The 16,078-nt window shown below is 49.7% G+C and overlaps 1 protein-coding gene across 4 annotated transcripts in view; it reads right to left on the bottom strand.

Annotated features, from left to right (window-relative positions):
- Positions 1-30: 30 nt before the first annotated feature.
- Positions 31-16,078, bottom strand: part of slc1a7a (solute carrier family 1 member 7a) — a 21,798-nt gene continuing 5,750 nt past the window's right edge. The window contains exons 1-12 of one of the 4 annotated variants that reach the window (XR_003886919.1): positions 15,414-15,592; positions 12,141-12,220; positions 7,669-7,884; positions 6,032-6,074; positions 5,609-5,840; positions 5,414-5,513; positions 4,985-5,218; positions 3,093-3,287; positions 1,935-2,069; positions 1,747-1,846; positions 1,002-1,369; positions 31-810 (exon numbers count right to left, since the gene is read on the bottom strand). Coding sequence is in view for 2 of the 4 variants with exons in the window: in XM_003975766.2 (XP_003975815.1) it covers positions 1,103-1,369; positions 1,747-1,846; positions 1,935-2,069; positions 3,093-3,287; positions 4,985-5,218; positions 5,414-5,513; positions 5,609-5,840; positions 6,032-6,074; positions 7,669-7,884; positions 12,141-12,220; positions 15,414-15,554 (1,743 nt within the window). In the remaining 2 variants the exon portion in view is untranslated. Of the gene's footprint in view, positions 1,370-1,746; positions 1,847-1,934; positions 2,070-3,092; positions 3,288-4,984; positions 5,219-5,413; positions 5,514-5,608; positions 5,841-6,031; positions 6,075-7,668; positions 7,885-12,140; positions 12,221-15,413; positions 15,593-16,078 lie in introns of those variants that run through there. The other 3 variants (XR_003886918.1, XM_003975766.2, XM_029830556.1) reach the window with 3 other exon arrangements.

The raw sequence follows: 16,078 nt of genomic DNA, 5'->3' as shown, positions 1-16,078 counted from the left end.
ATACTGCAAATCTGGTGCTTAATTGTTGATTAGTAACACTAAAATTCACCAAATGTTGGATTGAACTCTTTTTGTCCTCTTTAGGCTTCTGTAGAAATATGGCCACCCATGGAGGGGGACCCAGGTCAATATTTGTATACAGATCTTACTCCCCAGTGAAAACACACGCACACGCACACACACACACACACACATACATGGCGGCTGCTCCGCTGAGGTTTTTATACACTGTAAAAAGCAGCCGTATATCTGCTCCCCAGTGGGCCCTGGGTCTCCCAGCAGCTCCACTAGCGCCTGTATTTGATTTCAAAAACACTTTAATTAAAAAAAAAACAACTTTCAGCTATGCATATTTTAAATATATTTTCATCTCTCTGTGATTTTTTTTTTTTTAACAGTTAAAACATTTTTAAAATCCTGGACTACATGGACTCTTTTAATAAACAGAAAATGGCAGCAATAGTAAAATGTCTTATAAATACACATATGATCCATGATGGTGTAGATCAGAGATGTGACCTCGTGCACGCGTCCCCTGTGCTCCTCTGGTGGTTTAAGGCAAAGAGGGGTTATGAAAAGACATGACGTGAGGACAAACACCATCGTCATCGCCACTGTCTGCTTGGACTCGCCTGACGAGGCAGCGAAATGAAGGGGGAACTGTTTGGGTGGATGGGATGGATGACGTCTCCAAAAAAAAGCATCAAGCTTAAAATGACTACAAAACACTCGGAGCGCGACGGGCGCTGAATCATGTCTCATCCTGGCTCTGAGTGTTTGTTCTCCGCTGAGAAAGGCTGCGTCACAGACCTGGGAGCACATTAGTGGGAAAAACAGGGTCAGTTCTCCAGCGTCGAGCATCTTCGACCTGCCGCGGCACTCCGCCGTCAGCAAATAATACAATTCTGATTAATATGTACACACAGACACATACACGATCAAGCGGGGCCATTATACTGAAGGTTAGGGGGGAAGAAAGTCTTTGATCTGCTTTCATCCACCTGGAGCTGCTGCTCTGTGAGGAGCGAGGTGTTGGAGCCGTCGCCTCATCTCTGCTCGCCCAGCTGAGGGTGAACCAGCGGTGCTGGGATGGCGGCGCGGTTTAAACGTTAGTCTCCAGGCCGTTCATGTCAACCGAACAGTGGTCTTTGTCCCTGTGTTCTCTCTTGTGGTGGGAGGCGTGGCCGTGTTTCTTCTTTTCCACTGGCCGGATCCCCTCCTCCAGCTGGATCAGGCGGGCCACCTCCGGAGAGAGGGGGTCCTGCTTGCTTCCCGGAGGGGGCGGCTGGTAGCAGCCGTTTTTCTGGTTCTGGTAGGTCATCATCTGCTGGATGCTGATCATGGGCTTGGTCTCGCAGATCAGAGGCACCTGCGGATGGCGGAGGAGGTGGGAGGAGAGGGGATGACCTCTTTAAATCAAGTAGATCACCACTAACCACTTAGTCATACGAAATATCTCACATACCAAAACCAACGTTGTTCATTTATAATAATTACCACATTATTCTACAAGGGGGCGCTGTAGGTGCTTTAGTAACAATAATACACTTGTCCAACGCTATTGGCGCCATGAGGTGTGATAAAGTTGTGTCAGACTGATGTATAAATTACTGTACTGTTGTTTTGTTGTGGAAATTGTCACTGCAGTAAGTCAGTGTCATATGGGTCTGTCATAGACGTTCTGGTCCACAAGCTGAGGTGACCTGCAGAAGAAACTTCAAATCAAGGCGCACTCTGCGTCCTCACCTGCTCTCCTTCTTTGACAAAGTCTTTTCTGCAGATATGAGCCATAATTCCCGTGGCCAGAGCGTCGCCCATCACGTTGACCATGGTCCTGAAGCGATCCCTAGTCAGAGACACAAACAGCCTCGTTAAAGAAAGGTTCATTAAAACGTTCGGTTTTTTAGTTTGCAAATGATTTGGCCGTCACTTACAATGCCCAGTCAACGGCGATGATCAGCGTGATGTCGTCGGTGGGTAAACCCACCGAGGTCAGCACGATCACCATGGTTACGAGTCCGGCCTGTGGGATCCCAGCGGCGCCGATGCTGGCTGCCGTGGCGGTGATGCTGAAAGAACCACATTTAAGCTTTTCACAAGCGGCAACAGAGTATTGAGGGAAGTCGCTGCAGCCTCCTGTTAGCAAACAAAGACCTTGGCCTTGGTCTTTGTTTGCTAAAACGCCCCTTAATGTCGACCGGCCTTCGACGTCCTTTCTGAACCATTTTGTCTGGACATTAGCGCCACTCTAACGTGGCGGGTGGGGGGAGGCCTTTCGTCTGTGGGCCTACTCTTCCATCTCCGACTTTTAATTAAAGAATTGGATTATTTGTTGCTGGGAAAATGGCCGAGCAGCTGTGCAGCTGGGGCCCGGGTTTAGCGTGCAGATGGAACATGGTCCAAATCCAAACGGCATGGCAACAGGACGGACACGGAGAGGGAGAAGGAGAGAGGAGGAAGAAAAATGATTTTAATTCTGCCGTGACAAGGGAGATGAGTAATACAGGTCACATGGGTTTTACCGCCAAGGGATTACGAGGGAACGGGCAGAGGGTGCAGCGGCGCGCAGAGACCCGCTTAATGGCGTCGCAGTGGGACACGAGACCAACTTCCAAGCCGTCCCCTGACACCTGAGGCGGCGACAGGTAACGGCTGAGTGTTTCGGGCTGGACGCTCGGAGGCTGTCTGTCCGTCTGTGCGTCTGTCGGCGTCCCCGGAGCTTCCAGACCGATTTAGCAAAAATCAGATCAGACTAAGAAGCTCAAACGAGGCGTAATCTGTGTGACATTTACATATATGTGTATCTGCTAAATCCCATAATATTTTTAGCAATTCAGAATTAAACCAAATGTGTGACGTTGAGTGAGGACGTTTCTCCCCCCCCCCCCCCCACCCCCCCTCCAACTTTGACCCAGATGAAACTGGAGCACGTCGACTAAAGGGCAGCAAACGCCGAAGAAGAAGAGCTCCAGCAAAGATCAAAGATTATTATGAGTTGGAGTCACATGCTCGCGTCCGCAGGGCAGAAACCAACCCGGCGAGCTCCTCCTCTGGCCGACCTTGACATTTTCCTGATCCTGCTTCAGCCTCACCTGATGGTGATGATCTGCCCAAAGTCCAGCTCGTAATTGTTGACTTGGGCGATGAAGATGGCCGCCACGGCCTCGTAGAGCGCGGTGCCGTCCATGTTGATGGTGGCGCCGACGGGCAGCACGAAGCGGATGATGCGCCGGTCGATGTGGTTGTTCTCCAGGAGGCACTTGAAGGTGATAGGCAGCGTGGCAGAACTGCGGAGGGAAGCGGTCAGATTTTACACACAGCCCCGTAGAACCCAGATAATGATGCAAGAACCTCCGGGCGTGCCTAGAACCTGCAGCGGAACCTGAACAGACACCCATTCAGCCGTTACAAGGTCCTGAGTTGTGCTTTTGAGCAGCTTTTGATGTAAAAATATATCGTTGAATATATTTGAATTCCCCCCTGCATAATGCAGCAATTGTCCTTTCAGCTAGTGGTGTTTTTTTCCCCCCGAGTTCCAGGAAAAGCGTAGTTGTTAGGGGCAACGGTGCACGCACCAAAGACGTGAGATTACAGTACATTAACAAATATAAATGCACAGTTGCAGTTGTCAGTAAACAGCGCATCATCTAAACGTGTAGGAGTGTTTTACAGCTACAAAAGCTGAATCACTGGTTGTAATTAATGTCCAGATGGACCATCTGAAATGAAACGGCAAGAAAATGTGAGTATAAATAATAAATAGTGACAAAAAAGACTTTAAAAGTATCTCATATGCCACTAGAACCTTTATTACTGAGAATATAGTGACATGGTGCTGATATGGTCCATCCGGAGCTGAAGGTGGAGACCCAGACGAACAATACTGTCTTCCAGATCAAACCCTGTCTCCTCTATTCTAATTAAAATGAACATAAATGTATCACTGATCTTAATGCTGATGGTCTGCTGCACCTGTGGATCTCCTTCAGGTTTCTTTTTCTCTGAAGGATTTTTTTTAAAGATTATCCTGACCTGGTAAATAAATGCTATTACGTGGGTCCTCTCCCCTCCTCTCCTCTCCTCTCCTCTCCTCTCCTCTCCTCTCCTCTCCTCTCCTCTCCCCTCCCCTTCTCCTCTCCCCTCCCCTCCCTCCTCCTCTCCCTCTCCTCTCCTCTCCTCTCCTCTCCTCTCCTCTCCTCTCCTCTCCTCTCCTCTCCTCTCCTCTCCTCTCCTCTCCTCTCCCCTCTCCCTCCTCTCCTCTCCTCTCCTCTCCTCTCCCCTCCCTCTCCTCTCCTCCTCCTCTCCCTCCTCCTCTCCTCTCCCTCCCTCCTCTCCTCTCCTCTCCCTCTCCTCGCCGCGCCTCTCCTCTCCTCTCCTCTCCCTCCTCCTCTCCTCTCCTCTCCTCTCCTCTCCCTCTCTCCTCTCCTCTCCCCCCTCCCCTCCCCTCCCCTCTCTCTCCTCTCCTCTCCTCTCCTCTCCTCTCCTCTCCTCTCCTCTCCTCTCCTCTCCTCTCCTCTCCTCTCCCCTCCCCTCCTCCTCCTCTCCTCTCCTCTCCTCTCCTCTCCTCTCCTCTCCTCTCCCCTCCCCTCCCTCCTCTCCTCTCCTCTCCTCTCCCTCCTCCTCCCCTCCTCTCCTCTCCTCTCCTCTCCTCTCCCCTCCCCTTCTCTTCTCCCCTCCCCTCCCCTCCTCCTCTCCTCTCCTCTCCTCTCCTCTCCTCTCCTCTCCTCTCCTCTCCTCTCCCCTCTGATCCCCTCCCCTCCCCTCCCCTCCCCTCCCCTCCCTCCTCTCCCTCTCCTCTCCTCTCCTCTCCTCTCCTCTCCTCTCCTCTCCTCTCCTCTCCTCTCCTCCCCTCCTCCCCTCCCTCCCCTCCCCTCCCTCTCCTCTCCTCTCCTCTCCTCTCCTCTCCTCCTCCTCTCCCCTCCCCCTCCCCCCCCCCCCCTCCTTTGCACCAGCTTTCGTTTTGTGTGAGGGTCTCCTCTTTTACCTGGATGAGGTGGCTAAGGAGATAAGTAGAGCCTGCAGGATGCCTCGGATGTAAACAATGGGGCTCTTCTTGGTGATGAAAAAGTACATAGCCGGGAGGATGAATAGGCCATGAAGGACCAGGCCCATTACCACGGTAATGGCATAAAAGCCCAGCTTCTTTCCCATAGCTGAGGGGTCGTCCATCTCCAGGATCTTACCAGCAACCAGGAAAACAATCCCAAAGGGAAAGTACCTGTGAAGACCAGAGGGAAGATGGGGTCATATTCAAAACTCAGGGACCTGGAAAAGACCTTGAGACTTGAAGGACTTTGGCTAAAGGTTCAGGAACCACTGCAACCAGAAATCTGAGGATAAAATCAGGGATTTTGCTAATGTCAAGGCTAAAGGTCACGATGGCGAGGGTGAGGTTATCATCCCCAGTTCCTACCAAATGACGATGGCGACGATCTTCAAAACCGCTTCGTTCAAACTTTGGCAGAAGTTGACCAAAGCGCTCCCGTTGGGTCCCATCCGGCCCAGCATGATTCCTGAATTCAGGAGGGAAAAAATGGGCAGCATTTCAACTCAAATCCTGCCGGGATGCTCCCACAAAGCTGCCCTAAACATGTACGCCACTCCTCACCCATGGTGGCGGAAAAAATGACGATCCCCAGCACGTTCATGCCTTCGCTGGTGCCGGGCGACGTCTTCATGATGACGTCGGGCGGCGGCGTGAGATCCAGGGAGAAGTTCTGCACATCGGTGCCGTTGTCGTCTTGGATGCCGTATATGTAGACCCTGCGCGTGGTGGTCTCGTCCAGCAGCTGCGCCACAGTGGGTTTGGGGATGAGCTCGGGGACTCTCTGGGTTCGATACTGGAAAAAAAACGGCCCGGCGGCGTTAAAGAAGACGGCATTTTATGGACAACAAAGGCTACAGACGGGCAAACCAGCATGCTGCAGGTGAGGGCATGTAGATTAGTTAGCCTTAGCTATGCTAATCAAACACACACAATCTATTTATCCAATACTCCGGTGAGAGGTTCCCCAGCGTGGGGCTCGCTTACCTGCTGAAAAGTGGCTTGAACCAGGTTGGCTGGAAACATGTTGCTATGGGAGATAACATTCAAAACACATCGAATTATTGTACATCCTTATTAAATTAACCTCTTTTATACAGAAAATTCAAACACACGGTTCAGATATGAGTAACTGTTTTCCTACACAGCCTCTGCAGCCACTCAGGTAATTTCCGGGGAACATTGCGACCTCACATGGAGCTCTTTAGTGCAGTCATTTTCGATGATGACATCTGGAAACAGGGCCTTTTTAATTCCAGGCTTTGCTTCAAATACACTTGAAATTTTTAAAAAATCGTTCCCATCCTGTTTTGTGTTTCTGTTTTTGGCCGTTTTTTTTTTTTAAACCACCAGCTCAGAGAGAGACAGACAGACGCTGTCAACATACATTTACATACATTCAGTTACTTTCTGCTACAACATTTCTTCACAGCGGAGCAAGCTGGTAACTTAACTTCATTGAAGCGTCGCCCAGGTCGATTTAAAACATCAAAGGTAATTTCTTTGTTCAGCTAGCGTGACAGAATGGGCGTTGATTGGCGAGTGGGACTCACTGCGGCTTCAAATGTGAGCGGCAGTAATTGGTCGCGCGAGGAGAAATGAGCGTCTTTCAGTCGTAACTGCGGGAGCTGGTGGCAAATCTCAAAGGTAGAGGATGTGTTATCGCTCAGATCTTCAGCCATTAGGCCTAAAACCTCCACGCGTGTTGTGCAACTCTGGTGGGACTCGTGAGTGCTGTGCCTGGCTGACATGGGTTCAAGACGGAGCAGAGCGGGCTAACGAGTGCTGCTACCCCCACGGGCCCATATCAAATCCATATATGAACCTATATGCAGACGTGCGGCGGACGTGCCCGCGTGCACGAGAACAAGCGGGACCGCGCGCTATCATACGCCTGCATGATAGATGGAGGCTGAAAAGAAGCTTTGAGGGATAAATCCAAGGCACAGCTGTGCTGTGGAAAACACACACACACACACACACACACACACACACACACACGCACACACACACACGCACACACACAGATCCTGTCAGTCACACTTTCATCTCCCTACCCGATCAGTTCATGCTTGTGGTGTTTTCGGGGTCCGATATAAACTTCCTCTCTGAGCATTTGTATTTGTTTCCTACGTTCTTAAACGCACCGTCGTTCACCTGCAGGGTCTGTGGCTTTAACGCTCACGGACCCGGAAGTGAGTTGTGGGTCGTAATAAAACCGTCGCATCAGCAACGCCTGCTGGCGCCGCCGAGGCCCGTTGACTTTACCCCACTGACCGACTGACACAGTGGCTCCGGCCTCCTGCAGAAGGCTACGGGGATAACTTGGGTTCAGGCCAGCACACGCAGGCCATCCTTCAGAGGCTTTAATTAGCTTAGCTCAACAGCCCGTTGGCACGCAGGGATTCCGGGGTTTACGATCAGACTCTGGTTTAGCCCTCGTCAGACAGCACGCATGGCAAGCAAAGAAAAGAGCCTCAGAGCCTGTGTTCTGGTATAAAAGCTGCTGGTTTAGAACAGGGGCCTGGTTGAGGTTTCTGCTTATTCAGGGAAGTGGTTCACGTTTGGTGCTTACTCAGCACGTCTCGTTCACCCGATTCCATCGCCTTTTTCACGTGTCTCACCGGATTAGGTCCAGCAGCGCGTCGGCTGAGCTGGTCATCGGCTTCTTGCTGTCCTCGGAGTCCTCCTTCTGAGCGGCTCCGCCAGGATGGATGATGTACACCATGACGATGCCCACTACCACGGCAACAAAGGTGGTCCAGAGGTAGTAGGAGATGGTCATGATGCCCAGGCGGCTGGAGCACTTGGCATCCAGGGCAGCGAGACCTGACATCAAACTGACAAACAGGAGACGGTTCCCACCTTCATCAATCATCATCAAAGCAGCACAGCGCCTTTAATAACGGTCAAACATCCTCAGAGTGGCAGGAGAAGCCTAATGGCGACCATTAACATCTAAATGGGAAGCGAGGCTCCTGCCAGTCAATGCTGGAGGGTTTTCACACCACATTCACAAGGACACATTCACGAAGCCGCGCTATGTTTTTGATGTGATTGTGTTATGATGTGTTTTTTAGAGCAACAATCTGATTTCCCACACGCAAAGTGTTATTTATCGCTGGGGTGCAGCTACATGTGCTCTGAAAACACATTTATGGGCATTTCACTATCTATAATTAATTTAAAGGCAACAGGTCCGTTATGGTTCACTCCCTCTTAATCACGTAATCATTATCTGTGTATAGGTTTATATAAGCTAGTCGCAGGCTAAAAGCAGGTACAATTATGTGACGGAATACGGTAATGGCAGGGCATTAAATAGGAGTTTTAAATGTCGATGAATGGGGCGAACACCCAAGTGCCTCCTGTAGTTTCCGCTATACCAACTGATCAATAGACCATATGCAAATGTAAAGATAAACTCCCTCTTTTTATTTTTTCATCAGGTGTATTTTTGTGGTTGATCAGGATGGAGGACTGAAATATGAATAAATCCCCTCATTGTGTTTTATAGTCGTCTAAGATTGACATGACCTTCATCAACCAAATGTGATCTCTGTAACGAGAACTCTTCAAAGGCAGAAAAGCCGTTGAAAAACATCAGAATGTCTCTGATGAGCTGTTTATTTGCCTGAAGCTGGTGCAGAGCTGTGATCTGAATCACAATTATAGAGGCTGGAGTAAAAGAAACGGCAGTGAAGGTAAAATCTCCCGATCTGGGAGCAATAAAGGGTTTGAGCTGCTGCGGTCGAGTATCTGAGGACCTCCTGCAGGAAACACAGGAGGGAAATAAAGCTGATAACACGACCAAGCAGTCTTTCAGGTCTACTATTGATTTTAAAGGAAGATATTGGCTCATTTTCTAACCCTTATGTTGTTTGTTAACCTGTAATTTACTCCTCTAAACGCAGCTTGCGTGATAGAAACGCCTCGGCCATCAATAACGTGTCTGTCAGGCTGGTTTGCATACTTAGACACACGGAACTGTTTCCATTTCTGCTGCTATTTTCAAAAGAAAGCAAATAATGTCTGGAGAAAATGAATTCAAATGGGAAATGTTTGCTATCAAATATGTGATTCCCCCTGTAGCATCCACCCGGCTCTAAACCACCCCTCCGTGCGAGTGAACGTGTGTTTCCTGTGACCCGTCCAGGCTTTATTCCTGCCTCTGCCCTGGTGACCCTAATCAGGACCAGCCGGGCTGTCTTGTTGTTGTTTAACCCCTCCGTCATGGCTTGATCGCTTCCTCCGTCATGGGCGGTTCTGGCCGTAATAGAACAAAGTCATTGCCTTCTTGCCCCTGTTGCACCCACACAGTTGGGTCCCGGCTGTATAACGGTGTATCGAACAATTTCAAAAAGAACCAAGACGGAGGCTCCGGTCCAGCTGGGATGACCCTACCTGACATGTGTAGCCCATTCGCCTCAATCGTGAGGTTTCAAACACACGTAAAGTTGATCCTCGCCAGGGTTTTCGGACCATATGGGGCTTATGGGCCTTCCTGCTGCACCTATACTGAGCAGGAGCTTTGCAGTAATCCCTGGTCTTGATGAATAAAGCAAGAGCAAGGCTCCTTCAGCAAGTGTTATCCGTGACATCAGCGGCATGTGGCCGACAGCGTGGCCTTTTGCTCTCAGCTGCTCGGCGTTATTCTGCTGCGCAGGTTCGCGTGAGGATGGTTGGTTGCATGTGTAAATAGGGCCGGAACCGTCGTTGATCCCAGGTGGAACAACTTTTGAAATGAAGGTCGGGGCTTGTTTGGGCGCTGGCCGAGGATTTGGAGACACGTGGCAATAAGACGTCATCGTTGCGGGAATGATTAAATCCATCGCATGATTGATTGGATGAGTTTTATGATCTGGTTTATGTCGTCCCGAGTCCTCGCTGCCCTTCAGCTCAGCTCCCTGGGCACCCAGATCAAGAACACTAATTCGCCGTAAACCTTCCCGTCGGTTTGCCTCGCCTGACCCCAGCTGACATCGAGACGCTTCGGGAAACAGACCCACGCCTCGTTCTGCCTCCCCTGGTGTTGCCCTGGCGAGCCACCAAATATCAGACGGCGAGTGAAACAGAAAGACGTCGGGAGATGATCCCGAGGTGTGGAATGGATGCCACGCGTCCGGGCTGGGCCGTTGATCTCTGCCGCTGTTCAGCAGTTTCTGAACTAGTCTGTGTTATTTCTGATGGCTGAGCGGGTGTTACGAAGGCGATTTTAATATTTGTTTTTTTTTTAAATAACTAAAAATAGCTTTTTTAGACTGTCCTGCAATGATAATCTAAAGAGTCGGTTTCCCGCGACCCAGAAACCCCCCAGCTGGCTGCATTTGACACCGAGGTCGTCAAAGATGAGCCAAAAGATCGCCATTGGATCACGACTCAAGCTCATGTTAGAACCGGGCACGTTACATTTAAATTGACCGCCGTTAGCACATTAGCCTAAATCTGAAGCTCTAAGAGAGAGCGCCTGATGAAGCGCCCGAAGGAACGCAGACTTGGTTCAGGAACGTCTGTTTTCCTCACTTCTACATAAAAATGTTGCTGGAAATAAAAATGCCAGTCAGGGCGGATAACCACGGCCCTTCGTCGATCCATCAATTTAAAGGCGAAAATAGCGCCAGGGCTTCCTGTCATTCCATGAAATTCAAGTTCGCTAGAAAAAGAAACAGCTCCGAGACCACCTGCAGGGACCCGTCTTCTACCTGTGTTCTGAGGAGTGATTTAAAGCTGAATGGAGGACAAATATAAAAGTAGGGAATATTGCTTCATGTCCTCTTTTTAAAAAAATAAATAAAATAAAAGGTGCGGAGAACATAAGGAAGTTGGACCATTGATTCCAGATGACACGTTCTCGGGATAATCTGGCTTCCACTCTGGCCAGTGAGCAGATGGTGTTGGAAGAACGAGAGGCGGAAAAAAATGGGGACAAGCAGACTATAGGGCTCACCCCCCCCCCCCCCCCGGATAAGCTCTACTGTACCACACAGCATGTCAGGCAGCCTGTGCGTTCCAGTTCTGATGGCGTCAGCGGGCAGGAGGCCGCGTCTGGGCCAAACAGATGTGACTTAACCAGCCTCCTGCCTTCTGTCACCAGCACTGCCTCTGCTGGGCAGCAGGCAAATGGAGCATCCTGTGGGCTGTGAAGCACTCGGGCGTTTTTATCGCTGCTACGTTGCTGTGGGAGGTGGGTGAGTGTGCTGCTTGAGTCTGGACACCCGTCTGCTCGCACCGTAATTCGGATTAGCGGTAATTAACGTGTCTTGTCCTCACATGCCGTTTTAACTTGGTAGGAGACCTGCAGTTCACCTAGAATTATCTCATTAGCTGAAGGAGAGCAACCGTGCATAAACAAACACACACACACACACACACACACACACTCAGACATGTGCATCATTTCAGAGAGAGAAATGCTCACTAGAAAAACACAAAAGCAGAGAGACAGAGTGAGGGGGGATTAACTTCTCATCCAGTCTTTGCTGTTGCATAGATTGTAAGTAGCTTATTGCACAGCAGCATCCTGCATGGAACCGGTGTGTTTGGATGATTTGTTTTGGGTTTGTGTGGATGTCTGTGTGTGTGTTTGTGTGTTTTCTCCGACATTAAGCAGGCAACTAGTCTAAGCTTGACTCTTTCTCCCCTTGTTTCCACTCTGATAGGTCCAAATCACCTCCAATCAGCTGAGTTTAGCACAGGTGGACTCCAGTCAAGGTGTGGTAATGTCTCAGGGATGATTACGAGGAATGGAAAGATACAAAGACTGTGAAGGCTAAAAATCCAAAAGTCATCCTTCCATCCAGGACAGGCTGCACTCGGGACAGGACATTACTCCATTACAGGACAATGAAGGCTTTTGGGCGGTCGGAGGGAAGTGAACCCCCACACAGACAAGAGAAGATCATGCAAAGTCCACACAGAAAGAGGGACGTTGTGTTAGCTTAGCTTAGCTACTGCTGTAGCCGTAGAACAGACACAGGACTGCGTGGAGCCGCTTTACACAAATGAAATCAAATCCGCCTGAAGACTTTTAAAGAGATTATTATCAGATGACGCATGAGCGTCACATATGCGTTGAGTGTTGATGTGTTGGTCTTACCTGGACACGACAAGGGGCAAGATCAACATTTTCAACATCCTCATTAGCAGCTCTCCAGGAAACTGGAAGTACTTCACCTCCTGCAAGTGAAAAGATCGACATTCACAACGTGATACAGCACACGGTGCTAAAGGCGCACATGATTTATGCATTGTCGAGAAAACTCTTCCATAAATCCTCCCTGGTGCCATTAGCTAACGATGATTTGCGTGTTTGTTTGGTGTTTAATATCTAAACCCGATGAAACGATCGCGGGCGGAAATAAGAAGTGCACAAATTAAAAAAGCAATCCTGAAAATGGAGCAACTTTCTGCACCGTTGCTCTTCAACCCGGCACAGCCGTCATTTATCCTCTTATGCTGCGCTGATCCCAGCTGACAGGCCGCAGAGAGGCGGGCGAACCATCACACGCAGTCGAGATTCACCAGGAAAGTCAAGTGGGAGGCAGAGAGGAAGCGACGGAACCCATCAAAGGAAGACAGCCCGGGCCAAAAGTGACTCTTTCTGATTGCTGCTCTTCTCACATCAGGAAACATCCATCGCCATCGCACCGCAATTACAGATATTCAGGCGATGTCATGCCGCTTGGTGGTGTTTCAACTGGAGCTCGCATTAATATTCCACATCCCGTTGTGACTCCAAAGATTCCATCTTTGTACAGCAATGACTGTCACAACAATGTTATTTTAACGTCACAGGCCTCCGAGGTCGACCCATCAATGGTCGCCGTCACTCGAGGTCATTTATGGAAGTCTGGACTCTCAAGCATTAATTGTAAATAGATTTATTGATTTTCTCATGCAAAAATTCAAATCAACAGCAGACAGAGACCATTAATAATAATAATAATAATAATAATAATGCGAAGTGAATTGTTTTACGCCTGACGGGTTTTAGTGAATCAAGAGACGGAGAGCAAAAGAACAAACAGAGCTGGAAATGCAGCAGCCCAAGGTCGGAACATGGGTTCCATCCGTGACCGTGAGGATGGAAAAGCTTTTTGAGTCAGGAGTGAGGATGGCTTTTAGACCAAACGACACACACACACACACACACACACACACACACACACACATACACACAGACCACCCTCTATTAAAGCATCCTCCAGACGTGTTCCTGTGAACCATGTTTATTAAACTGGTCTCAGTCCTGCTGCCCAGTCCTTCTCCCGCCTTCCGCTGTAAAAGCAGCGTGAGCGCGACTGTCACGCCGCTCGTCTTAATCAACCGCCAACCACCGTTTAGGAGGCAGCTTCTCCTCCGGCTAACGTGTCCTGCCGTGTATTTTCTGTTCGGCACCAGTCAGCAGCTCCCTTCAGACACTAAGGTGAAATTTTGAGTCACCATCTTCTTTCATCTTGTCTTCAATCGCTCACTTGAGCTGCTTTATGCTCTCAAATGTGAGTCAACGTGTGATCGATGTGCACAAAAGAAAGTGGAACACTGGAATATCAAACACACCGTTTATTTTAATAGGTGTGCTGTGTAGCTCAGTACACTACTACTACAATTCACCACAAATAAGTCACCATGGCAACGATAATGACACTCATTGAAGAGCTGTTCAACTTCTGCCAGAGATGGAGGAATCTTTCGTGATCTGGCCTTGGAAAAATTGTGGTCTGGCTAATGAGCACGAAACCACGCGATGATGGTCTTTTATGTTGACTGATTGCTATTCTGGATTATTCCGACCAAGAAATGGAATCAGGGACTGAATCAGGGACACTCAGGGGTCTTTACTAAAAGAGGAGTTGTTGAGTTTTATTTTTTGAGTGTGACTGACTTTAGGACGCAGTGTTACTGTTTTGTTATGCATTAAGCAGAGAAATAAAAAACTGGTCACACCTCTGGATCACCCAGGCAGCAGGACGGAGGTGAACTCCGACCTGCTTCCTTCCATCCGTCCCATAATCAAGGTCACGGATGGTGCTGGAGTCCATCCCAGAAGTCACAGGGAGGCATGGACACGCCCTGGACAGGTCACCAGTTCACGGACGTGCACAGCGCCGCGAGAGTGGATTAGGTGTCGCATCAACCTGACATTCTGGGTTTTGACTGTTGGGGAGGGACTGAGGTGACCCCACACATCCAAACCAGTGCTTGCTTCACTCAGAGGCGGCTGTGCTGACCAGGGTGTTCCTTCATGACCCTGTCCAAGGCTGTCACAGATGTGAAGGGGGGTGGGGTGGTGGTGGTGGGGGGGGGGGGGGGTAGGCCTTTCATTTCCCGTGTCCACGGTGGGCGATCGCGCTCCTGTAACACTCCAACCGCAGCCCCCAATGTTTCAGATCAGCTCTCTACGAGCGATTTCATCCCCTCTGTGCAGGCTCGTTGTTTCTCGCTCTTCATTTTTTTCTCCGATCGGCCTTGTCTGACTTACATAAGTGATGATGTACAGTATGCGGGCGATTGACAACTAATCTCCCCGGCAGCAATCCCACCCTCACCGGAGCGGAGCCGAGAAGCTGCATCAGCTGCTGCAGGACATTTTTAGATGCCATGCGGCTTCAGACTAATCTTTAATTATCCTGTAGTTTCATCACATCCGCAACAACAATTTAATAGGGGCTAGATTGACGATAGACTACACTACCCATAATCCCACAGTGTCACCATTGTGCAGTGTGTAATATGTTTTAATATAAGAAATCGTGGCTATCGTGCACGCATCACAGCAGGGAAGCTTTGACTGTTTTTCAGCTCTAAGTCTTTATTAGAGCTGAGCTAATTAGCGGTAGACAATCTTGGCTGTTCTCTTTCATGTTCCTGCACAATCAGCAGCAAAGTTTGGGATCAAAGGATGTAGGTAAAGATTACTTTATTTGAACTAAATCGACTATGTGAATGTGAACTTACCCGCTGGACGTGCTAGTAAAGCTTTAGCAGCAGTCGATTTTATGACCAACTTTCTACAAATCCTTTCGTATTTCCAAAGACTTTGCAGTGTTTTTGCACTAGTTTTGCCATATTAATGCGACACTAAATATTGTTAAACTACTGCTCTGTGTAAATGAGGCCACTGTACTCAATAGTCATCTTATATTTAGGCTGATGCGATGTTGAAACGTTGGCTGTAGCAGTCAGGATTAAGGCTCCTGCAGGTGCACGTACGTGTAAAAACAAACCCAGTTGGCTGTAACATGTATGAAGCGTCTGTATTTGGGACAGGGGTGAACACAGCGGGATAGAGCGAGAGGACACAGGGTGGGGGCCGGGCGATGGAGAGGGGGTATTAACGGTCACCACCATGATGATTTACCCAACTGACCTGCTCCGAGAGCTGCTTGCCTCTGAGGAAGAAGCCCAGCAGGCAGCCGATGACCACGGCCAGCACGGACAGGATGAGCAGCCCGTTCTGCTTGCAGACATTCTTCACCCGCCCCCACACTTCATCCAAGGCCACCGCCATCCTCCTCCACCACCGACTCCTCCTCCTGGTCCCAACTGCGACTTTGCGAGGCCCCCCTCAGAGAAAACCCCCCTCTTTTTCCAAAACCCCCCAAAAGTCCCTTATTCAGCCATATAGAGCCCACCGTCACCACTGCCGCTTTGGCGAAAAAACCAACAAAAAACAGTGTGTGGATGTGGCCGGGGAGGGGGGGGGGCGGCGGCGGGTGGGCGGGTGGGTGAAAAAGGTGGGGCTGGGAAGCAAAATATAAAACCTGTGAAAAATCACAAGGGTTTGAACAACGAGATAAAAAGTCGAGTTAAAGAGGTAGTCGTCCAAAAATAAAGCACTTGAGGAGTTGATGTTTGTCCGCCGAGCCGCCTCCTCGGTTATTCCACATCGGACTGAGGGCATCACAGACAGACTCTCTGTCAATCTGTCCCTGTCAGCCACCTCCCTCTCCACCCCCCACCCCCCACCACTGCCACCAATATACTCCTCCTGCGAGCCAACAGGGGGCTCTGCGACAGCTGGTGGCGCTGTCA

Source organism: Takifugu rubripes, chromosome 22 (assembly GCF_901000725.2).
Source record: "Takifugu rubripes chromosome 22, fTakRub1.2, whole genome shotgun sequence".
NCBI classification, from domain to species: domain Eukaryota; kingdom Metazoa; phylum Chordata; class Actinopteri; order Tetraodontiformes; family Tetraodontidae; genus Takifugu; species Takifugu rubripes.
The sequence above is the reverse complement of the archived record's forward strand: the minus strand, read 5'-3'. Positions and strand labels throughout refer to the sequence as shown.